This window comes from Trachinotus anak, unplaced genomic scaffold (genome assembly GCF_046630095.1).
Source record: "Trachinotus anak isolate AG129_WGS33_773 ecotype Australia unplaced genomic scaffold, CSIRO_AGI_Tana_v1 ptg000013l, whole genome shotgun sequence".
NCBI lineage: Eukaryota > Metazoa > Chordata > Actinopteri > Carangiformes > Carangidae > Trachinotus > Trachinotus anak.
In genome coordinates, this window is record NW_027273864.1 from 2,069,742 (window position 1) to 2,095,324 (window position 25,583).

Here is a 25,583-nt window from a genome sequence, read left to right on the forward strand (position 1 = left end):
AAAAAGTTGGGACACTGTGTTAAATGTAAATAAAAAACAGAATGCGATGATTTGGAAATCATGTAAACCCATATTTAATTGAAAATAGAACAAAGACAACAAATCAAATGTTGAAACTGAGAAATTTTGTTTTATGAAAAATATATGCCCAATTTGAATTTGATGCCAAGCAACACGTTTCACGTTGGGACAGGGGCATGTTTACCACTATGTTGCATCACCTCTTCTTTTAACAACACTCTGTAACCGAGGAGATCAGTTGCTGGAGTTTTGAAAATGAAATGTCCCATTCTTGTTGTATTTTTCTTTGCGCCAAAAGTTTTCAATGGGTGACAGGTCTGGACAGCGACAGGCCAGTTTAGTGTCCGGACTCTTCTACTACGGAGCCATGCTTTTGTAATACTCTCAGAATGTGGTTTGGCATTGTCTTGCCTTCACTGAAAAAGACGTCGTCTGGATGGCAGCATATGCTGCTCCAAAACCTGTACATACCGTTCAGCATTAATGGTGGCTTCCCAGATGTGCAAGATACCCAATCCATGGGCACTAATGCCCCCCCCCCCATGCAATCATGGAGCTGACTTTTAAACTGTGCGCTGATAACAATGGTCCCTCTTCTCGGTAGCCCAGAGGTCGAAAAGATTTTGAAATTTTGATTAGTCAGACCATAGGACAATTTTATATTTTGCCTCAGACCACCTTAAATGAGCTCTGGCTCAGAGAAGTCGGCGACATTTCTGGATCATGTGTAGATATGGTTTCTTCTTTGCATTTGTGGATGAAGCAACAAACTGTGTTCACAGACAATGGTTTTCAGTAGTGTTACACTTGAAGTGATTTCCACTTGAGAATCCTGTCTGTCTGTCTGTCTGTTGGAGGGGGGGCTGTCACGTGGTCCTGTTAGCTTCCTGTTTACCGCCTGTTGTACTTTCAGACTGTGGTACACAGATTGCAACACAACTCTTTACTGCTGGGGCTTTCTTCCACCACAACAACAGAATTACGACCCTGTAGCTACAGGACTGACATCTGTATAACTTTAATCCATTTACTGTCATGGTCGTGGTTACTACGGTGACATGAAGACGTGACATTGAGGAAACGTGAGCAGGCCAAGAAGGATCCTGGAGATTTCCTGGCTACAGTTGACTGAAATTCGGTTAGCTGGTGCGGAGAACCGACCACCACTTCACCTTATGTCAGAAATAAAAACAAAACAGTGGTGATGTGGTGCAGGACTACAAAATTCTGAACTTTTGACAAATGAGTTTTCGAGGGATTTGGGTTAGTGGAAACGGTGAATCTATGTCTGGGAAACTGAAGTAGTGTCTTAGCTAGTTGTGCTAACTCCGGTAGCGGGAACCGCCGTGGTGTAGTGGCCGGCTGTGCGGGCTGGCTAACAGTTTATGCTCGGAGATTGGAGCAGCTCGCCGGTGCCCTGAATTCAGGAAGACTACCCGGCTCCGGCCCCCTCAAGCGGGCAGTCAGGAAGAAGCTGGCTGGGAGGGGATGGCCTGGTCGGTCTTCCCGATCCAAAGGACAAGGCTCTGCGGTGTTTGAAGGAGGTCGAGTTCGGCTAGAGGCCACCTTCTCGGTTCGAGGCGCTATGATGGCCGCCTCCCCCTCCTCCGCGGCCGGCGGTTTCACGGCGTCTGGGCTGTCGGTCAGAAAGAGCGAGGAAATAGCGGACTTGATAGATTTATTTTCCAAGACACAGTACAGAGCAAAGGAAGTCACTTCTCGGGTAAGACTGTGGTATTGGTGTGTTTTAGCTACTTCACTACCAATTCCTTACAGAATCAAGACATTAAAATGACCTTGTATATCAGTTAAATAACACAAACTATAGTTCCGGATTAATGACTTTTAAGAAACGGTAAGGAATCACAACTCACTTCGTATTTGTCTGCTTCATCAAGCGGTTTCCATATATATGTGTTTTTGTATGTAGGCTCTGCTTTCTACCTCACGCCAGGGGTTATTTTGATGTATGTTGGTGTCGCTTCTTTTTTCTGTATTCACAGTGTGTATTCATAACTGAAATGAATTCAGTATATTTAAATTTTCCCCAACAATTTAGTTCTATATATATTCAGCAGTTTTCAAAACACTCATAAATAGGTCAACAAGCTGTCAGTGAAAGGTAATAATAGTTTTTCCATAAGATATTATGAAACTTTAATTTGTGGATCTAGCTTCCATATAAATTCCTAGATATTTGTCTATGGTCAGTAACAATATAAATTATAACAATGTAACAATACAAACCACAAGGATGAAATTGGCCTCCATACCCAATACAATAACATTTTGGTTAGCTTTGGCTGAGGTCAGTAATCCCTCAACAAAAAACTTTGAGACTATCTAGGGGGACGCATTCCCAAGCTCATTCTCCAGCACAGTTTTTTTAAACCACTACCATAATGTTTGTTTTTGTTTTTCTTTAGGTGGAGGTGATTGAAAAGCGTTCTTTGGAGCTATTTGCCAGAGATTACAAGTTCAGTGTCATCCACAACCCCAGTGGAGAAGTATGTGGTCATTACCCCCGGCAAATAGTTTTCCTGGAGTATGAATGCACAGATGTTGAGAGTGACAGGTATGTCTCCGCTGCCCAGCCAATCCATCACTTTCCAATACAAAGTCCAGACCACTCAGTTACCAATTATTTTCAAATTGTTTGTATTACAAACTCATCTTTTGCCCCTGTGATCACATCAAGCAAGCAGAGGGGTGAAGTTATTGTACTGCCACACAAGGTCACATTTTTGCCAGAAATGGGAAACAACTGGCCTCAATAAATACTAATTTCTCACTGCTGATTAATGCAGTTTAACTATTTTCCAATACAGTGCTAGAAATAAAAGATTCACTTTAGCACAGGACAAAACACATTTTCAAAGGGGTTTCTAGGCAGTGTTATTTCTGATTGAATGTAAACAATTTGTCAATCTAGAACCTCACAGACAAAATCTTTTCAATAAAAATGTCAAATACACATTATTCTATAGCCACAAGAGGGTGATAAGGCTGTAATGTGAGAATAGGTTTCTTTTCTGTCTTTTTTTCCCCTTTTTTGTCATATATGACAATTAATTTAATTTCTTAAGGTTTTGGTCTTTTGTTCGGATAAAACAAGCAAATTGAAGACATAACTGGGGTGAAATTGTAAATGAAATGTTCTCCCCAATTTTTCAACATTTTATAGACTAAACAGGAAAACTAATGAAAATTATCATTAGTTGCAGGCCTAATAAGTTCAGTGTCATCTTAAAGAAATCCTGCACATTGATATGTAGCATTTCCCACAAAGGCTTCCCACATGTGGGCATATTAATAATATATCTCTAATATATACAGAGATATATTATTAATATGCCTGCATGTGGGAAGAAGTTTGATGTCTGATATTTTGTCAACTAAACAGTTAAACAGTTAAATATAATCAACAGATAAAATGATAATAGAGATAATAATTGGTTGTGGGCCCTCTTTGTCTTTGCTCAACTAAAACTAATTTGAAAAGTTAAAAAAAGGGTGAAAAGTCTGAATAGTGATCTGGTAATGATTGATTGATGTGAAATTTACATCAGTTCACAAAAACCTCTTGGTGGGTATTGTCAGTTCAGTGTTAATTATCTTTAATGTCATTCTTGTAGTCTTTTGAATGCTCACTGTAACTTAATTAACTCATCAATTGATCATTCAAGTCTTTGTTTTTTCCTGGCCAAATTAGCCACAGTAAAGCACATTGCTGAATGTACTGAAGTGATAAATGGTTGTTAAGTCATGATTTGTGGCCGAAGCTGAATGATTCAGTTAACTGTAGCCTACATCAGAAGATAAGAGAGAATTGATAATGTGGCCCTGTTATTTCAGCTGTTGCTACCGTATGTGGTGAACAGCGATTGTTGATGTCAAGTGCTTTGTAATTACACTGTCTATATAATGTGCTAAATTGAATTTGAGTAGAGTCAAATGGATAACCTGGGGGTTTGTGTGTACAGGTTTGAGAGCACAGTACAGATCAGTAAGCTGCAAGACCTAGTGAACCGGAGTAAGCTGGCTCGCTGCAGAGGGAGGTTCGTCTGTCCCGTTATCCTCTACAATGGCAAGGTACTGGCACACAACTTTAAACTCTACAATCTCTCTACTACTACTACTATAATATTCAGTAATTTCTTTGGATTTAGGACTGTTGGTTGGACAAAACGAGCATGCCAACTTGGATTTGAGACACTGTAATGAACATTTTCTGCTATTCTGCTAAAATGCAGAAGACTGGGTGTCCTTGTTGCCTGTTGGTCGGAGATATTTATCATGTAATCAAATGTCCTCTATTTGAGTCTAGCTAAGGACCTTTTTGTATGCCCCACACAACCGTGTGAATCCTAAAACAAGGTATATTGAAGTCAGAGAGAAGTTGAGGAATTCTTTATTTAACATTGCAAATAAAAAAAATCTATGAATCAGATGGGTTTGTTTTTTATCCAGTTCTGGCTGGAAAAAACTCAAATATCAGTCACACAAATTTCCTTCTTCTATGTTACTTTTTTAAAATTTACAGACAGTACAGACCTGTAATGCTCATTCTATGTTGGAAGGACACCTTCTTTTTACATAGGTCAAGAATAAAATACTTATTTAGTCACACATTCCCCCATTTTGAGTTTTCCATAAATATGAACCTTGTGACTGTGATGCTACAGAGAATGTGAAACTGAAATAACACACACAGAGTCTTACTTGCTCTATCAGTCTACGTCAGATGTGTAGATGACTGTATCTGTTATGAAAATGAACTCAACAAAAGTTGTTGCAAATTGTGCTAACAAACTGTAACAGGGGCGGAACCAGGGCTGGTTATGGAGCAAAAATAAGAAATACCTCCAAGAGTCACCTCCTCTTAGAATGAATTTTTCCTGATTTTCTGTGGCTGTCACTTCCTATTTTCATGTTGTGGTTCGACAGGTGACAAGACATTAATTACTGTGAGCAATCAAGTAAAACAACGCTGTCTGATCTTGCATTGTTTCTTCTTAATTGCAGCATATTTGCCGGTCGTCCACTTTGGCAGGCTGGGGGGAATTGTATGGACGCACGGGCTACAACTACATCTTCTCAGGTACGACTCACACACACACACACACACACACACACACACACACACACACACACACACACACAAACACACACAAACACACACACACACACACACAACTTAAATTTAGCAAAAACAGGGGAAGTTGTGGTTGACTTATTTTCCATGGGAGATTTCAGTTCTGTGTGTTCTCTCTGGCCCATGAATAGTTGCATCAGTTTTTGGACAACTGTCAGACTTTTGGGACTTCATGTTCCTCTAAAGAGATGGGGGATGGCTTCATTCAGAATCACCAAGCACATTGAAAATAAAGAAATTTGTGTTGTTTCTAGTACAAACCATAATATGATAAAAAACATGATCACAATAATAAAAGGAAAAAACAAACCAAATATATTTAAAAGAGACAAGTTACCATTCAAATGTAGCTAAAATTAAATTAAACTGAAATTCTTGAAAATCTTATTGTTAGACTTACTGTAGTTGTGAACATAGTTTACGTGTGCAATGAGGGATCATTACAGAGATTTCTGGTGTACTCAGTTTGAGTTTCATCTCCCAATAAAGGGGTTTAGATTAGGACTGCACCTAATGTTTATCTTCACCCATTAATATGCAGAACTGATTAGAATTTGGTGGGCAACACTTTTTGCCATTACTCAAGACTTCACACAACAATTATGACAAAATTTTACACAAATGGTTATTATTTTATATGACTCTGAATAAACAGGGATGTAATCTGAAACTAGTCTGAGTCACAAAGGCATGTGTTGTCTGACCAACACCTGAAAATTTAATTTATTATCAAATTTGAAAACATCAAACCAGTAATGTACGGCCAGTGCCTCTTTGCTATAAATAAGGATGCATGCTTGATTACATCATTAGTGCAACCATTGCACACATAAACTATAGCACTATCACCATGGCTACCTGTGTATTTGGTATTCTAATTTGTTCATTTCATTATCCTAATGAATAGCACAAAACTAAGAATCATCTCTTGGAATGTCAGTGGAGCTAATAACCAGGTCAGACTTGGTACAATTTTTAAATATTTAAAGGGTTATGTTCAGATATTGTTTTTATCCAAGACACACATTTAAAAATGGGATCATTTGCAGCATTTAAAAAGAGAGTGAGTTGAGGCGGTACTTAGAGCTGGACAATGCTCAAAGAGGTCTCTCATTGCTGTACTATATAACAAAAAATTTAATTTCAAAGTTAACAATATACTAAAAGATGCTTTGGGAAGGGCTGTTTAAATGGTTCCTTGCTGTCAAGCAATTTTACAATAACCAACCAATGAAGATACGCCATCTTTTTTCAGTTCTACAGTTTAGTTTTTCAACCTCTTGGCTATCTTGTAAAATATTACATTGTGATGTCAGAGACAACATCTTTTATTCCAACAGACATCAAACCTTCTCAAGAATTGACTTTTTCCTGGTCTCCCAGGTAATTGTTAAAAATATGAAACAGAGTCTAATCCATTCAGTAGTTATCTCTGATCATAGTCCCATTCAGATCAATTTGCAATTTGCACCTCTGCGACATAAACACTGGAAGGTCAATAACAGAAGATCCAGAAATTAAGCTTAGAAATGTTGCCTTAGAGGGGAATGCATTAAGATTGGTATCCTGAAGAATAAGAAGCAGCATGAAGAAGAAAACAGATTGTTAGCAAAAAAACAAGTGGATACAAAAATTACTGTCAAACGAGTATAAGGATGGACTGAACTAAGCTGAAAATTAATCATGATGGTGTTATTAAGAAGAAAGAAGAGCAAAACTGAATTTTTATGAACGTAGGGAGAAAGCAGAGAAGGTGCTAGCTTCAAGGCTTCAAAAAACAGACAACTAAAAATGCTATATCTTGTATTAGATTACCAATTAACTCAATTACCACTGATCCAGATCATATAAATAAAAACCTTAACAGACTTTTATGAAAATCTCAGTATGTCTGAAAGTCAATGCAACGCTAATTCTAAACGCAGCAATTCTTAAATAATATTAATCTTCCCTGCATATTAGAGGAAGAAAAAAAAGGATTTGAACATTTATTGACTGTTCACGTCAATAACTATATATGAAATGAATAAAGCCATTAACTCTAAAAATGAATCTCAAGGACCTGATGGTTATAATGCAGAATTCTATCAAGTGTTCATGGAGGATGTATCCCCTATGCTTTTACAGGTATATCAAGTATCTTTGGATAATGGAAGCTTTTCGCCTTTGTTTAATTATTCTCACAGTACTTTTATTCATTAAAAAGATAAAGTTGTAAATACTATTTTTATATATCATTAACAAATATAGATAATAAAATCCTTGATAAAATTCTTGCTGCAAAGGATCAAACTGGATTCATGAAAAATCAATATATGATAACACAACACAAGTTATCTTATTTAAATATCTTATTTTAAACCCAAAAAAGTTCCCTGACCGAGCAACACTTTGTACCTTAAATGCTGAAAAAGAGGCTTCTTCAGTGAAACCATGGTATTTAACCCTAGGTGTGGCATACACCATTGTAGGTGGTCCTGAGAGTCGTTGACTAGCCATCATGTGAGTTTTTAGGGTCACATGGTCACTGCTTACAAAAACTGGAAAAAGAAAACACCATTGACCACCAAACCTACTACCGTCTCTACCCTCGAGAAGCAACACCATGCATTTATGGTCTCCCTAAAATACATAAAGAGGGAGCTCCACTCAGACCCAATTCAGTGACCTACAACATTGTGAAACACCTCACTAACATCTTGGCACCCCTCGTGGGGAACACCCTACACCACATTCGGAAGTCCCCAGACTTCACCAACAAAGTCCGAAACCTCACATTTCTACCAGATGAGACCATGATCTCCTTTGACGTCACTTCTCTCTTCACCAGCACTAGCGCAGCAGTAGAGACTGTCAGAAAACACCTGCAACAAGACAGCACTTGGCACACCAGAACCAACTTCACACCAGATGAGATTTGCACCCTTCTACACCTCTGCCTGACCACAACATATTTCAAGTACAATGAGGTCTTCTATAGACAAAAGCATGGCTGTGCCATGGGTTCTCCTGTGTCTCCAATTGTGGCCAACTTCTACATGGAGGAGGTGGAGTTGTTCCTCTGAAGGAGCCAGCCACTGGTTTAGATACGTGGACGACACTTGGGTAAAACTCAAAACCCAAGAAGTGGAGGCTTTCACTGAGCACATTAACTCAGTGGACAGAAACATCAAGTTCACCAGGGAGGATACCAAGGACAATAGGCTGCCCTTCCTGGATTGTACTGTGTCCATAGATGAGAATGGTAGCTTTGGCATTGAAGTCTACCAAAAACCCAATACCTCCTGTTTGACTCCCACCACCCAGTGGAGTACAAACTGGGGGTAATCAGAACTTTACAATACCAGGCCTTGAAGGTTCCCTCAAAGGCGGAGGGAAAACAGAAAGAATTGTCACACCAGTTCTCCCCTCCATCATAATAGCGCTAACGGCGCTAACCCGACATCAGAGGGAATACCAGGAGTGTAACATCATGGTGTTCACAGAGACATGGCTAACCGCGCTGACGCCAGACACCGACGCTGTGTTGGACGGGTTCCAGCTGAATACGGGCGGACACGACAAAGGAGAGCGGTAAAAGGAAGGGAGGGGGACTGGCTGTGTTTGTGAATGATAGATGGTGTAACCCTGGGTACATCACTATCAAAGAGCAACTCTGCAGTAGAGACATTGAGCTGCTAGCTGTTAGCATGAGGCCATTCTACCTGCCGAGGGAATTCTCGCATATTATTGTGATAGCAGCGTACATCCCCCCCCTCTGCTAACGTGGCTGCGGCATGTGATGTCTTCCACTCAGTTACCAGCAGGCTGTAGACGCAGAACCCCCTCACGCCCACTTCCTTATTTCTGGGGACTTTAACCACGCCACTCTGGACTCCACTCTACCCACATTCACCCAGTATGTCACATGCCCCACCAGAGACAATAAAACACTGGACTTACTGCCAACACTAAGGAGGCATACAGCTCATCACCTCTCCCTCCCCTGGGGATATCAGATCACAACCTGGTGCACCTCCTCCCTGTGTATGAACCTCTTGTACACAGGCAGCTAGCAGTCACCCGCACAGTGAGGAGATGGTCTGACGAGGCTGATGAGGCCTTAAAGGACTGCTTTGATTCAACTGTGTGGGAAGTACACTGTACACACAGTAGACACACTGTATAACGGACTACATCAGCTTCTGTACAGTACTTCTCCAACAACAAACCCTGGATTACTTCTGACATCAAGGCTCTCCAACTCCCAGCCTGTGAGGGACAGGAAGTGGGCAGATGACCTGAATCACTTCTTCAATAGATTTGATCAGTCATCCGCCCCTCCCCCAGTCCTGTCTTCCCTGCCGCAGCCACCACCATCTGGGCCTCCTGTGGATTGCCCCATCCCCACCTCAGCTCCACTTCACGCATCACTCAGCTGACAGTCACCCTGTACTTCCAGCTCATCCCCTGTCCACTGCCCTCCCCCCTTGACCACCACTTCCAGCACACAGTCACCCTGCGCCAATCTTTCCCTCACATTAAACCAGGTGAGGAGGGAACTCAGGAGGATCAAGCCAAGAAAAGCAGCGGGTCCTGATGGCATCAGCTCAAGGCTCCTGAAGTCCTGTGCAGACCAACTGTGCAGGATAGTTGAGCACATCTTCAACCTGAGCCTGAAGCTGGGGAGAGTGCCACAGCTGTGGAAGACATTCTGCGTGGTACAGGTGCCGAAGACACCCCACCCCAAGGACCTCAACAGTTACAGGCCGGTGGCACTGACATCCCACCTGATGAAGACCCTGGAGCGACTGGTCCTTGTTCATCTTCGGCACCTGGTGAGCCCATCGCTGGACCCGCTTCAGTTCGCCTACCAGCCTGGCATTGGTGTAGATGACGCCGTCATTTCTCCAGTGCTTTCAACATCATCCAACCCGCGATCCTGAGGGACAAGTTGGAGTGCACGGGAGTGGACCACCACCTCACCACATTTTAGCTTTGACTACCTCACCAACCGGCCACAGTTTGTGAGGATCCAGGACTGTGTGTCTGACAGGGTCGTCTGCAGTACAGGGGCCCTGCAGGGAACGGTTCTGGCTCTGTTCCTCTTCACCCTCTACACTGCAGACTTCTCCTACAACTCCACCAACTGCCACCTGTAAAAGTTCTCCAATGACTCTGCAATTGTCAGCTTCATTGCTGATGGGGACGACAGGGAGTACAGAGAACTGACCCAGGACTTTGTGAACTCATAACAGCAGAACCACCTCCAGATCAACGCGGGGAAAACCAAGGAACTGGTGGTGGATTTCCGCAGGCACAAACACTCTCAAACCACCCCAGTGAACATCCAGGGAATGGACATTGAGATTGTGGACTTGTATAAGTACCTGGGTGTTCACCTGAACAATAAACTGGATTGGACTGACAACACACATGCTCTTTACAAAAAAAGACAGAGCAGGCTGTACCTGCTACGGAGACTCAGGTCTTTTGGGGTGCAGGGGGCACTCCTGAAGACCTTTTATGACTCTGTGGTGGCATCAGCCATCTTTACGGTGTGGTCTGCTGAGGCAGCAGCATCTCCACTGCTGACAGAAGGAGACTTAACAGGCTGATCAGGAAGGCCAGCTCTGTTCTGCGATGCCCCCTGGATCCAGTGGAGGTAGTGGGCGACAGGAGAATGGTGGCAAAGCTATCATCGCTGTTGGAGAACACCTCCCACCCCATGCAGGACACTCTGACAGCACTGAGCAGCTCCTTCAGTGACAGGCTGCTGCACCCACGGTGTGTGAAGGAGAGATACTGCAAGTCTTTCCTTCCAGCTGCTGTCAGACTTTACAACAAACACTGCACTCAGTAACCACACACACACCAGCAATGGACAACGTGACACCGTAACAACCTCACGCATCTGTCAATATCCCACAAACACTGCTACTGTTGTTGTAAATATGTAATTTTTTTGTATCTATATATTTTATATATTATTATATTGTTGTACATTGTATTATTTATCTTTCTAAATATTTGTTATTGCAGTTTCTTGCAGCTTTCCTGTTCTCTGCACTGCAACTTTGCTGCTGTAACACTGTGAATTTCCCCACTGTGGGACTAATAAATCTTATCTTACATCAAGACAGCGCTTTTATCAAATCTTCTAAAAGGCGTCACAAGAAAACACAGACAGTTTCAGATGAACAGAACAACAAATGAAGAAACATTGTCATCCCATATGTTGCAGGCTTATTTGAAAAATTAGAAGAATCTTCCACAAACACAAGATCCGGGTCAATTTCAAACCTGGCCAGACTTTAAGGCAAAGACTGGTCCATCCCAAGGACAAAACACCCAGATACAAACTAAGCAATGTTGTATATGCAGTCCAGTGCAGTGAGGAATGCTCAGACCTCTACATAGGTGAGACTAAACAGCCCCTCCACCGACGCATGGCACAACATAGAAGAGCCAGCTCAGCAGATAGGACTCAGCGGTACACCTACATCTCAAGGAGAAAGGACACTCGTTTCCATCGAGGATACCAATGTCCGCATTTTGGACAGAGAGGACAGGTGGTTTGAGAGAGGAGTAAAGGAAACCATCTATGTCCACTTGGGAAAAACCTTCCTTGAACAGAGGTGGTGGTTTACGACACCATCTATCAGCCACATACAATGCTGTCTTGGGAGCCCTTCCCAGACGGTTTAACTCCCATTCACACCTTGGCTCATGTGACCCTAACAACTCACATGATGGCTAGTCAATGACTCTCAGGACCAACTCCAAGGTGTTTGTCCCCACCCAGGGTTAAATACCTGGGTTTCCCACACTGGTCTTTAGAACTGAAGAAGCCTCTTGGATGAGAGGCGAAACCGTCTTCACGAATCAAAAGAAGTCCAGTTGCCTTCAACTTCAGCACTTAATGACTACGATGACCTGGTTGACTGAGTACCTTCATGGGACATCTTAATATTGTGTTGTGATGTTGTGAATCAAGGAACTCCATGCAATAGAGGATGATATTTCCTGGAATTACATATGGAAAAAACTCAAGACTTCCCTTTCGTTGTACAAGAAATAAACTAAGACAATTTAAAATACTAAACAGACTATATCACATTCTATCACAGCTGTACAAAATGGGAATATGGGATAGTAAATGCAAAAAGTGTGGTGCTGCTGAAGGAAGTCTGCCCCATCTGCTGTGGGACTGCATTAAAATGAATGAGCGCTAGTTGGGAAAATAACAAAACAAGCAATGACCAAATATAGCCATTCCACTCACACCTCAAACTAGGAGAGAGTTCTTTTAAAGAATAAAAATATCTGTCCCTCGTTATGTACAAAGAAGGTAATTATGAACACCTGGATTTCCTCAAACACACCAATACAGAAAGAATGGACCACTGAAGCAATAGAAATGATTAAGTTGGAAAAGTTCGCTTTGATCAGAAGGATATAAACCATCTCTGATGTTTCTCATTTCAAAAATACTTTTTACATGCAGTAAAGCAGGTTTATAAGCTGTTTGCAGATGTATTATTGCATATATTGCGTTTATAACTTGTTTCTATGTCTAAAAATAATAAGATAGGTTGGTGATTTATGGAGTTTGTGTGGGGGTTTACCTCATGCTCATCTTGTGTGCTTGTGTGGTTTGTAGGGGGCAGTGATGACACATGGACAGAGTCAGAGGAGGTTCCTGAGGATGAGAGCGCAGTCAGGTGATCGAATCACTTTAACTAAATGAACACCAGAGACTACTCTGTGAGCCAAATCATTATGTCATATTTATCCCCTGCAATGACAATAAAATAAAAAAATGAATGATATTTTAAACATCATTTGACATCTTTTGACATTTTTTGACATCATGACAGAAAGACAACTTTAACATTTTGATTCTAAGTGAAACATCTACCTGAGAGTGTACTTTTTTCTACAAATTGTTTTCTTATCTAAATTTGTTTTGTTTTTGTCCTTCACACATACTTTGTCCTTCCCTCTGTGCTGCCGTCCTCAGAAATGGGGACTCCCAGCTTTTTGACAAGGTTCGAGGGCACGACATTAAGCTGCTACGTTACCTCTCGGTTCGCTACATCTGTGACCTGATGGTGGAGAACAAGAAGGTTAAGTTTGGCCTAAAGTAAGGAACAGCATTTACACTCACATCTGAACCCAGTTGAACTACTGACTCAGTGTATTTGTGTTGCTTCAGATTTTTGCAAATTCTGCCATCAATTGAGTTAGGAGAATTGATGTGGGCAGTGTGTGAATGATTGTTCAATTCAGAAAGACTCGAGATTTAGTTGAATTTTTTGCACCTCTATGTAAGGCTTGGTGATCACATCATTCTGGGAATTTTATGGGAATTTTATGTGAAAAAATTAGGACCCATTAAATATTTAGTTCTTTATTAAGAAATATCAACATAACAATATTAGATCTTCTCTCAAACTATATCTATAGATAAAGGTGATATAGTTTGAGAGAAGATCTAATATTGTTATGTTGATAAAGGTGATGTAATTGCATCGCCTATGCAAAAACAACAAAAAAATCACTTATTTAACAAAAGAAATTAACAAAGATGCCAATTCTTACTCAGGAAAAAGTTACCACACCCTACGCCTTTATAGTTAGTAGTTAGTATTATGACCAACAGTTTTTCTTGCCACTGTATATAACAGCAATTTGAAGATTGGTGTTTCTTGAAACAATTCAAATGTGATGTATTACTTTTAATTCTAAATTACAACACATTAACAATGGAGGGTGGGTGATTCGCAAAATGTATAATAAAGCCCCAGTGCCAGTGTCTGTTTGCATATGTGCCAAAATATATGCTGTGCTGAAATATTATCTGTTATAGGCAGTTTTATGAAATAAAATACTGTGTGTGCCCAAGAAAGCTCACAGTTCACCTCATCTTGTTCTTTGTGTTTTTCTTTGTCCAGTGTGACATCCTCTGAGAAGGCGGACAAGGCCCAACGCTATGCAGACTTCACCTTGCTCTCTGTGCCTTATCCAGGTAAACAATTACAGTCTCACAATAGTCACATTAACATAAAAAGACAAATTTAATAAATACTCATCAAAAACCATCTTTATATTTGTTGTTTGCTGATACATTACCAGAAAATCATTATCAGTTTTTCAAACACTCACACTCAATTAGTTGGTGGAGTTTACTCCAGTAAACTTTCTGAATGCACTGTATTGTTGACAAAAGTCAAAAATACAGTGCATTCAGAAAGTATGCAGCCTGATGCTACAATAAAAAAAGATTCTCCTGCAACATTCTTCGCTCAATACCCTATAACAACAAAGCCACAACAGAATTTTTGAAATTTTAGCAAATTTATCAAAAACACATTGGCATTGAAATGTCACATTGACAGAAGCATTCAGAGCCTTTGCTGTGACACTTGAAATTGATTTCTTATCATTGTCTGTTACTTGGAGATAAGGATTTTGAGTTTAATGTTAGAGATGATAGAGATTATTTTCTTCTTCTCTTTATTTAGGGTGTGAGTTTTTTAAGGACTACAAAGACAGAGACTACACAGCTGAGGGTCTGGTGTTCAACTGGAATCAGGTAAAGAGTCTGCTCAGTCTGTGATGATATGGAGTAGGGATGCAGATTTTAACCAATTTGCTTAATCAATAGTCAGCCACATTAACAGTCAATATTAATGTGGCTGACTACTAGTATAACACCACTGCAATTTACGAAATGCAGTGGTGTTCCAGGCTTTGTGAGAGAAGACACACTAAAGGATAATAATTACAAAGGATAATATTTATACCTCAACATGATGGGTGCGTTGTTTACTGTTACAGTTGCATGAGCCTCATGTCTATGTTTTGGAGTCTGTGTTGCCCCTCTTGGCAATAAGCATGTGTTACTCCAGCTCATTAAACAGTCACCACCTTGTGGTGCAGTTGTGTACTACAGCATACTGCAGCACACCCGACATCCCTTTCCTCTGCATTGTTGGTTAATACAAATTGATGACAAAGGAATACCTGAAAAAAAAAAATCTGAAAAATTAGTGGAGAAACAGGATGACCCCATCCACAGGGCATGAGCGGCCACTGGTTTGAATAATATGAATTACATGCAATCGTGTCACGGCAACTTATTAAGAAACCTTCTGTGATTTTTCCTTTTGTTTGTCATCTTTCTCTGCATATTTAATCATTCAGTTTATTAACGACAAGTAATTGATAATTGATTAATCATTGACATCCATATAACACTCGGGACACACTGCCTGTTTTGCGTGTGTGTGATGGCTACCTTGCTGAACTGCTGCGGCTCGCATGCATGTGTGTCCACACCACCAGTGTGTCTACTGCCGTCTACTGCCAGCTCTAGCTTTCTATATTGAGTTTGCTTAGGATAATGGCCAATAACTAAATGTTGGGTTTCTTTTAAATAAAAATGTCCAAAGTATGCACAGGCATAAATAATATTTATGCATATGTCAATTCATAAAGAAAGATTAAAAACAATACATTTATTTGCTCAAACATCAAAGTTACTTCACCTTTTTTCAGGTGAAAAAATACTTACCATCCTACACCAACAATTATGGAAACTTCCTCCATACCTTTTCCTTTATTTAATTGGCTTTACAGTATGGATTCTGCGGGTCATGGAGCTCTTTGTGATTTTCTATGTCCACGATGAGTTTGGTGTCATCCAACGTTGATGAGTGTTCTGACAAGGGACAAGTGAAGAGTTTTTGGCATAAGTAGCTTGGCTCTGTTGATCTGATGTTTACTGTCTCTTCTGACAGGACTACGTGGATGCTCCTTTGACAATCCCTGAGTGCTTTACTCAGAACTTGAATATTGACTGGACTCAATACCAGGTTAGCTTCTCTTCTCTTCTCTTCTCCTACATTCTACCAGCTGTGACAAATTTTTTTCTCTGTAATGTTTGAGCTATGTCAGGGCCATCTGTTTTTCAGCCTGTTTTGGTATTAATTCATAACTTGCACTGCACACATACTGTACAATTATTCCAGTGTAATCACACTGACATTAAACAAACTGACATAACTTTCCGCCAGAACCCAAAAATACTATATATGCAAAGCTGGGTTTTGTTGAAATAAATATAAAATTTGGTTAAATAAAAAGCTATGTGCTGGCTGATACGGAAGACACATACTGCCAGACAGTGTGGTGTAAGATGTTTTTTTTTCAGCTTTAAGGATGAAGGGGATGCCTGGTGAGGGTTAAATCCTCAATGTTGTTTCTCAGTTTTACTCTTTTGTGTATTTGTGCTTGTTTGTGTGTGTGTGTGTGTGTGTGTGTGTGTGTGTGTGTGTGTGTGTGTGTTGATCAGTCGTGGGACCTGGTGGAGCAGACCCAGAACTACCTGAAGCTGCTGCTCCACATCATCAACAATGATGGTAGGTGGTGGTTGTGTTTTTAGGGAGTAAGATCAAACATTAAGTTTATTTATTCAGCATTACATACAGTTTCTCAGTGCAGACAGTCCACGGAGACTCAAATTTTGGCCTAGATGCAGTTGCTCATAGACATAGCAGGCAGATGACGAAGTTAACATTACATGGACCCTTGTGGAAATGCTGATACACAACTCATGAATTGGCCCTAAGGCAGCATTTTTTTACAAAGTCAACAAACAGTCTTATCCTTTCTGGTAGTTTGCTATCTATGATGAAGAATCCAAATTACTTCCACACCCTGCTATATGCTTTGGAGTCGTGATTATCTGATTGGCACAGCCTTGCTCGCTAGTGTCCTCCACCAATGTTATTTTTTAACTTAGGGTGCTTTCACACCTGAGCATTTTAGTCCAGTTAAATCAAACCCTAGTTCTTTTTCCCCCTTGCTGCAATTCGTTTGGACAGGTCAGAAAACCGCAATTGCACTTGGGTGTGGACCAATCCATCCGATCCAATCCCACTAGCAGGTGAACTCCCAAGTTTGACCTACATGGTAAGACGTGATGGTTAGCATGTTATTGTTCATACTCAACATTAGCTCCATCCTTCTCATATGTCTTGCAGTAGCGCGTCCTCGCAGAGCTATTGGAGCTATGAAAAAATGTCATAACTGACACTGATCTATGTTGCGTAGGATGTCACAGTCAGGACCTTCTTCTTGTGTTTACATTCCTGCTCCCACCAGACAATCTGACCAATAAGCTCAGTGAAAGTTTTCACATGGTTTGAAGTGATGCATTTTGGTTCACTTGAATTTTCCTCTGTGTGTAAGCAAACCGACCTTAGGGAAAAACGCTACAAGTTTACAAACTCATTAACTGAACTGGACCACAGGAAACAAACTTTAGGTGTAAAACACCCTTAGTTTACTGATAGGTCAGTAGGGCAGCATTAAGTCAAGCTGGACCACAAGACAAACTACTTAAAATGGACTGATTCTGTCATTAGTATTGTTATCCCACTCCGACATCTTTTCTTCCGTATGTTTTACAGTGCACTAGTAGTCCTACACATTTGTAATCAGAAACATGTTTCCAGAACTGAATTATAAAGAATGTTTGGTAGATGTTTTCTATTACTTTTAGTACAGATATCTGTAATGGTGGATTTCAAATGAATTTTTAGCTAGATCGCAACAGTGGGGCCAGCCCTATAATCCACCACAGCAGAGTCCCTCGTCACTCTGCTGACCTTCTCTGCCAAGTTTCTGGCACAAACGGGTTCTATTAGTGGGGTGTTTACAACCTGCAGTGTTGCTAACTTGTCACTACATTTGGAAAGTTTTTTCAAACAAACTGAACCTGGTACATGACTGGACCATGTATGGATGCTTGACTGGGGGTTTGGGCTATACCGTTTGTTGCAGGCCGTCTATTGAGCGGTTATGGTGTCCTGGCTGCTTGGGAACTGCAGGCAGAGGAGCGTTTCAACTTCACTGAGCCTCGCCTCCATTAGAGCAAACAAACTACTTAAATTACATGTATCAATATCACTCAAGGGAGAGGCAGAGGAATAACTTAACATAAGACACACCGAGCAGAGGGCTATAACAAGAGAAGTCATCAGCTTTGTACTAACCACTATGACCAATTCTACATATCAGACAGAGGAAGTTAGATACAGTCAAGCCCGAAATTATTCATACCCCTGGCAAATTTTGACTTAAAGTTACTTTTATTCAACCAGCAAGTTTCTTCTTGATTGGAAATGACACAGGTGTCTCCCAGAAGATAATAAGACAATGTACAAGAGGCATCATTGTGGAAAAAATAATTTCTCAGCTTTTATTCACTTTTGAACAAAAAGTGGCATGTCCAAAATTATTCATACCCTTTGCAAACTGTCACAGTCTATGGGAAAATTCAAAGTTCTATACCATTCCAAATAGTCCAAGCTGTTCTAAAGCATCCTAATTACCCTACCCTAATTATTCATTGGGAACAGCTGTTTTAATCAACTCACTAGGTGAAAAACAGCAGCTCTCTGCAGTTGGTTTGTTGACAGTCATGGCTAAGACAAAGGAGCTCAATGAGGACCTGCAGCTGCACATTGTGGCTCAGGAAAGGGCTATAAGGCCATATCTAAATGTTTTCAAGTTCCAGTGGCTACAGTGTAAAGTATTAAAAAATACAAGATGTTCTGCACTGTAGAAAATCTCAGAGGACGTGGTCGGAAGCCAAAAGTGACACTTGTGCTGGCCAGGAGGATAGTGAGAGAGGTGAAAGAATCCAAGGATCACCACCAAGGCCATCCTGGTGAATCTGGGCTCTGCTGGTGGCAGCGTCTCAAGGCAGACAGTCCAACGGACACTGCACACTGCTGGGTTCCACGGACGCAGACCAAGGAGGACACCTCTTCTCCAGATAAGGCACACAAAAGCCTGCTTGGCCTTTGCAAATGCTCATCTGGACAAAGAAGATTTCTGGTCTTCTGTTTTATGGTCAGATGAAACAAAAATTGAATTGTTTGGCCAAAATGATGTATCCTTCATTTGGTGTAAAAAAGGAGAAGCCTTCAACCCTAAGTACACCATCCCCACTGTCAAACATGGTGGTGGGAACCTAATGTTTTGGGGGTGTTTTTCAGCCAATGGACCAGGGAACCTAATCATAGTGAACGGCACCGCGAAAAAAGAGCAATACATCAAAATTCTCAACAACATCAAGCAGTCTGCAGAGAAACTTGGCCTGGGGCACCAGTGGACATTTCAGCACGACAACGACCCAAAACACACAGCAAAAGTGGTGAAGAAATGGTTAGCAGACAAAAACATTAACATTTTGCAGTGGCCCAGCCAGAATCCTGACTTAATCCAATTGAGAATCTGTGGAGGGAGCTAAAGATCAGGGTTAGTTTTGGAGCTCATCGCTAAAGATGAATGCGTTAAAAATATCAGTGGAGACATGTAAAAAGCTGGTCAGCAATTATAGGAAGCGTTTGATTGCTGTAATAGCCAATAAAGGCTTTTCTATTGATTATTGAGAAGGGTATGAATAATTTTGGACATGCCACTTTTTGTTCAAATGTAAATAAAAGCTGAGAAATTATTTTTTCCACAATTATGCCTCTTGTACATTATTATCTTCTGGGAGACACCTGTGTCATTTCCAATCAAGAAGAAACTTGCTGGTTGAATAAAAGTAACATTAAGTCAAAATTTGCCAGGGGTATGAATGATTTCGGGCTTGACTGTATAAAGACCTGCCTCTAATAAACGTCTGTTACACTCTAGATTTGGAAGTAAATTTAAGCCAAATTATTTTGGATGCCAGACAGAGGCTGTGCAATGTGTGAGAGGCAAAATATGAAAGATAATCTGTATCAATGCACCCTGGTGGCTCACCTGGTGGAGCATGTGTCATTTGGGCTTAGTCTTTGCTGCTGTGACCTAGGTTCAAGTCTCCCAATTTTTTTCTGTCTCTCTCTCACTCTAACTGTAATAAGGGCAAAACCTGAAAAAATAACTTAAAAGGATAGTTTGTCTCTTCTAACTTTCTCTGAGTGATCGTTTTATAAGTAAATATAGCCCAAATCAAAAACTATAAAGGCAACGAGACTGAAACTTTGTGAACAGTCTCGCATCTATCCGTGGCTCACCTACTCAATAATTGTAGCGATGGTGCCACTATGTGGTGAGAAATGAGCTCACAAATTTTGCAAACTGTTTTGGCTAATATCTCAGCAACAATGAGGCGTAAAATAGTAAATGATAAATGGACTGTACTTATGTAGTGCTTTTCTAGTTTTAGCTACCACTCAAAGCTACCTGTCACTCCAATAATTTTTACATGCTTTCTATCTATGGCTCTGATTACAGCAGGTAGACCCAATGAAGTTGGCTTTATTTCTCTGTAGTTGGTGAAGATCTACAGCAATCGCATGAATTGCATTAAGAAAAGTAATTCCCGTCATCTCCCAAGCGAGTCGCATGTTTTGACTTCTGAATGGAGTTTCTACAACAAATGGTACAGGGTGAATTAGGTGCCAAAAAGTGAGTGTAATAATAATAATAATAATAATAATAATAGAAGAACAGATAGTTCAGCAATGACACCAAATATAGACATACGTACATTATATTTGAGTCATTTTTAATTCACAATCTTGCACTGCTGTCTTCCCAGTTACATGATCTCATTTTCTGTTCTTGTCTCAATACTTTATAAAAAAGAAACTCCATTCATCAAGCACATATTGCACAAGACTTGTTTCTCTGTTGTGGAATACACTCACTGAGCACTTTATTGGGATCAGCTGTATGTATGCTTATTCATGTAGTTATCCAATCAGCCAATCATGTGGCAGCAGTGCATAAAATCATACAGATACAGATCAGGAGCTTCAGTTAATGTTCACATCAAAAATCAAACTGCTGATCTATTGGATTTTCACTTGCTAGAATTTTTATTCAAAATGGTACAAAAAACATCCAGTGAGCAGCACCTCTGTCGACAGAAATGCCTTGTTTATGAGAGGTCAAAGGAAGAAGGCCTGCTTAGTTCAAGCTGACAGAAAGGCTATGACCAATCAGATAACCTCTCATTACAACTGTGGTGAGCAGGAAGGCTTCTCAGGATGCACAGCAAATCCAACCTTGGGCAGATGTGCCACAACAGCAGAAGACCACATCAGGTGGTGCTCAGAAAATGTATTTTGTATCTCTATTCATAATGCATTTATGATACTTTAAGGGTCGCTGTTTGTCTTGAAGATGATTTTGTGTGTTGTTCCAGATGAGAGTGGTCTCCTGGTACACTGCATATCAGGCTGGGACCGGACACCTCTGTTTGTGTCCCTCCTTAGGCTCTCCCTGTGGGCAGTAAGTCTAACCTCCTCTCCTTTTGCCTTTTTAAAAAAAATCTCTTTTATTCTCCCCCATTGTCTCTCTTCATGTCACCCAGTCACTAAGAAACTCCCCTCCGACATCCATTAGTGACTTCCAACATCCGTTAGTGACTTCAGTTATCCCACACCGAATCCATCTGCCTCAGTCCTAGCATCTCCTTCGCACCCATCTCTACATAAATCAAATTTTCTATTTCTAACATGCCTTTTAAATTCCCCTTATCTGTATTGCTGTTTTTAAACATGGGATGTTTTTAAGGTGTTTGACTTACTTTTGCAATGTCACAGGATGGCGCGGTGCATGCCAGCCTGGAGCCAGCCGAGATCCTGTATCTGACCATCAGTTATGACTGGTTCCTCTTCGGGTAAAAATAATTATTCCCATCATCACGATCATAATTTACTGACTTCCCTGCAAGCCGTAACTTACAGAACGTGAGCTAGCATGAATACTTTGGAGGTGTATTTGCAATTTCTTTGTGCCGTCTTGTTTTAGACACACTGTGTTTGTTTGTCACACATAATTGAAAAGTGATTAATGAGGTGGTTAATGAAGCACTGGGAGCAGTGGGAGACGAAGGCCAGGACAGCATGAGACAAGACAAGTAAAACAACTGTGGCTTTGCTCTTGACTGCATCTTTTACACTCCCACTCTCCACACTCTTACACAAACGTGCACATATTTGTGAGATTCTGTTGCCATGGCGCCGCGGATGGCTGCCTCGGTGTTTTGGTGCGCATTTTTTTGCCTTATTTTCTTTATAAATCCAGTTTTCTGCTTTGGTTTCCGGAGCTCTTTCACCAGAGAAGAGCTCATTAATATCAGAGAAACAACTCCAGTGGATTTTTTTCCTACTTTTCTCGACTCATCTGTGGGATTATTGGACATTTTGGTCAGAGGTGCACTGACCGTTGCTCTCGCAGTGAAATGCCGGAGGAGAGGAAAACGTGCCGGTGCGCTTGCGCATCTCCGCCGGCGCGCACTCCGCACACCTCTCCCAGGTATCTTTCTCTCCAACGTGCGTTCACTGCCCAACAAACTGGATGAACTTCAGCTACTGGTGCAGAAGAACAGAGACTTTTCCTCATCTTCCGTCCTGTGCTTCACGGAGACGTGGCTGTGTGGATCGACTCCGAACTCTGCGCTGGAGCTGGCCGGCTTCCAACTCTTCAGAGCGGATCGCGACACAGAGCTGTCCGGCAAAACCAAAGGTGGAGGAATCTGCTTTTATGCAAACAGTGGCTGGTGCAAAGACGTGACAGTGATCCTGCAGCACTGTTCTCCTGACCTGGAGACTTTCATCATAAACTGCAGACCCTTCTACTCCCCCCGTGAGTTCACCTCAATCATCCTGGTCGGTGTTTACATCCCACCACAGGCCAACGTGCAGGAGGCACAGCGGGCGCTCGCCGACCAGATACTGTGTGTGGAGCGGACCAACCCGGACTCCGAAGTTATTGTCCTTGGTGACTTTAACAAAGGTGACCTCAGTCATGAACTGCCCAAATACAGACAGTTTGTTAATTGCCCGACCAGAGAGGGGAACACTCTGGACCACTGTTACACCACAATCAGTGGTGCTTATCACGCCGTCCCCCGGGCTGCACTGGGCCACTCTGACCATGTCATGGTCCACCTGATTCCCACATACAGGCAGAAACTAAAACTGTGTAAACCTGTTGCGAGGACATCGAAGCAGTGGAGCAGTGAAGCCATAGAGGATCTGCGGGCATGTTTGGACTGCACTGACTGGGAGGTGTTCAGGACTGCTTCCAACAGTCTGGATGAGTTCACAGAGGCTGTGACGTCATACATCAGCTTCTGTGAGGACTGCTGTATCCCATCATGCACCAGGGTGAGTTATAACAATGACAAACCCTGGTTCACAGCTAAGCTCAGTCAGCTCAGGAGGCAAAAGGAGGAAGCTTTCAGGAGTGGGGACAGGGACAAGTTTAAAGAGTCCAAGTACAGGTTTAGCAAGGCGGTGAGAGAAGCTAAACGACTGTACTCTGAGAAACTTCAGCTCCAGTTCTCAGCCAATGACTCTGCTTCTGTCTGGAAAGGGCTCAGAAAGATCACAAACTACAAACCTAAACCCCCCCACTCCATTAATGACTTCCATCTGGCCAACGATCTGAATGAGTTCTACTGCCGCTTTGAAAGACAGTGGGACAAACCTGACACTAACCTCCACATCAGAGCCACATCAGAACCCCCCTCCTCCCCTACCAAAGGAACGTCTCTCTCTATCCTGGAGAGAGATGTCAACAGGCTTTTTAAGAAGCAGAACCCCCGCAAAGCAGCCGGTCCTGACTCTGTCTCTCCATCATCCCTGAAGCACTGTGCTGATCAGCTGTCTCCAGTGTTCACAGACATCTTCAACACCTCACTGGAGACCTGCCACGTGCCAGCCTGCTTCAAATCCTCCACCATCATCCCTGTCCCCAAAAAACCAAGGCCCACAGGACTAAATGACTATAGACCCATTGCCCTGACCTCTGTGGTCATGAAATCATTTGAGCGCCTTGTCCTGTCCCATCTCAAATCCATCACTGACCCACTCCTGGACCCCCTGCAGTTCGCCTACAGAGCCAACAGGTCTGTAGACGACGCCGTCAACATGGCTCTCCACTTCATCCTCCAGCACCTGGACTCCTCAGGGACCTATGCCAGGATCCTGTTTGTGGACTTCAGCTCTGCCTTCAACACCATCATCCCGGCTCTGCTGCAGGACAAGCTCTCCCAGCTGAGCGTGCCTGACTCCACCTGCAGGTGGATCACCGACTTCCTGTCTGACAGGAGGCAGCACGTGAAGCTAGGAAAGCACGTGTCTGACTCCCAGACCATCAGCACTGGATCCCCACAAGGCTGCGTTCTTTCTCCTCTGCTCTTCTCCCTGTACACCAACACCTGCACCTCCAGCCATTAGTCTGTCAAGCTCCTGAAGTTTGCAGACGACACCACTCTCATTGGACTCATCTCTGATGGCGATGAGTCTGCCTACAGGTGGGAGACTGAGCGTCTGGTGACCTGGTGCAGGCAGAACAACCTAGAGCTAAACGCTCTGAAGACAGTGGAAATGATAGTGGACTTCAGGAAGAGCCCAGCCCCACCCACCCCCATCACCCTGATGTGTCCATATCACATTTGCTATTTTAATGGTTGCTTTGTTGTGCATTGCTGCACATGATTCAAAAGGCTTGTACTTAATCTCTTAACTAATCATGGGAGTGTTTTAGGCGTAACATGCAGTAAACCAGTCAGAATGTCATCTCCCCTTCCATTTAAAAGCAAGGCACGCTTGCATCTTGGCAGATTGCTATTATAATGACACAGTGTTTCACACAGAATTTGATTCTATTTGTCTTGAATTAATCACATATTGTGACTGACCAGTGAGTCCAGTCCCAGCACATGCACGCAGCAGCTCTGTGTACCCTGAGTGACATAGTATGTCGCAAAGAATCCTCCAACCTTCTCAGGTTGTACTGTAATGTTCCACCTGATTTATCCCAGCATCTAAGTTGATTTTCAGGACACTCTGCTTGTGTGTAACAGTGTATGCACTCGATGCTCCCGCCTATGTTGGCACATATTACTCTCTTGTCAATGCATCCCTAAAATAACAGTTTAATACTGTTTAAGATGGGGCACAATGTATACCCTAGTCCCTCACACTAATCTAGACCTAGTTCTAACCGGAACCGGAATCTTAACCCTCAAACAGCGCTTTTAAGTTTTGAGGAGTGGCCAAGACGTTGTCACAACAATGGTTTTGAGCCAAAATTTGTCCCCACACCCACACACACCCCCTTTTAGGTTTCTCCTTTCATAATTACCAGCACAATTTGAGCTCATCAGGGGCAGAAAATGCCCCTTCACTGCCAGCAAGCCCACGTAATTGTACATCAGCAGGCCTGCCCAAGCCCTCAGGACACTGGTGAAGCAGTGGTGTGTGTGTGTGTGTGTGTGTGTGTGTGTGTGTGTGTTTTTGTGTGTGTGTGTGTGTGTGTGTGTGTGTGTGTGTGTGTGTGTGTTAAAAGAGAGAGAGATATCAGTGAAGAAGGAGCTGCATAAACCAGAGAGATAGATCGA

At 42.0% G+C, this 25,583-nt stretch overlaps 1 protein-coding gene across 1 annotated transcript in view; it reads left to right on the plus strand.

Moving 5' to 3' along the window:
• Window positions 1–476: 476 nt before the first annotated feature.
• The window catches only part of mtmr14 (myotubularin related protein 14), a 36,917-nt gene continuing 11,810 nt past the window's right edge, over window positions 477–25,583 (plus strand). The window contains exons 1-12 of the mRNA XM_071494288.1: window positions 477–1,744; window positions 2,448–2,596; window positions 4,005–4,113; window positions 5,047–5,122; window positions 12,819–12,879; window positions 13,179–13,301; window positions 14,113–14,186; window positions 14,683–14,753; window positions 15,961–16,035; window positions 16,515–16,581; window positions 21,375–21,460; window positions 21,775–21,851. Of these exons, the coding sequence (XP_071350389.1) occupies window positions 1,607–1,744; window positions 2,448–2,596; window positions 4,005–4,113; window positions 5,047–5,122; window positions 12,819–12,879; window positions 13,179–13,301; window positions 14,113–14,186; window positions 14,683–14,753; window positions 15,961–16,035; window positions 16,515–16,581; window positions 21,375–21,460; window positions 21,775–21,851 (1,106 nt within the window). The 5' untranslated portion in view covers window positions 477–1,606. The remainder of the gene's footprint in view (window positions 1,745–2,447; window positions 2,597–4,004; window positions 4,114–5,046; window positions 5,123–12,818; window positions 12,880–13,178; window positions 13,302–14,112; window positions 14,187–14,682; window positions 14,754–15,960; window positions 16,036–16,514; window positions 16,582–21,374; window positions 21,461–21,774; window positions 21,852–25,583) is intronic.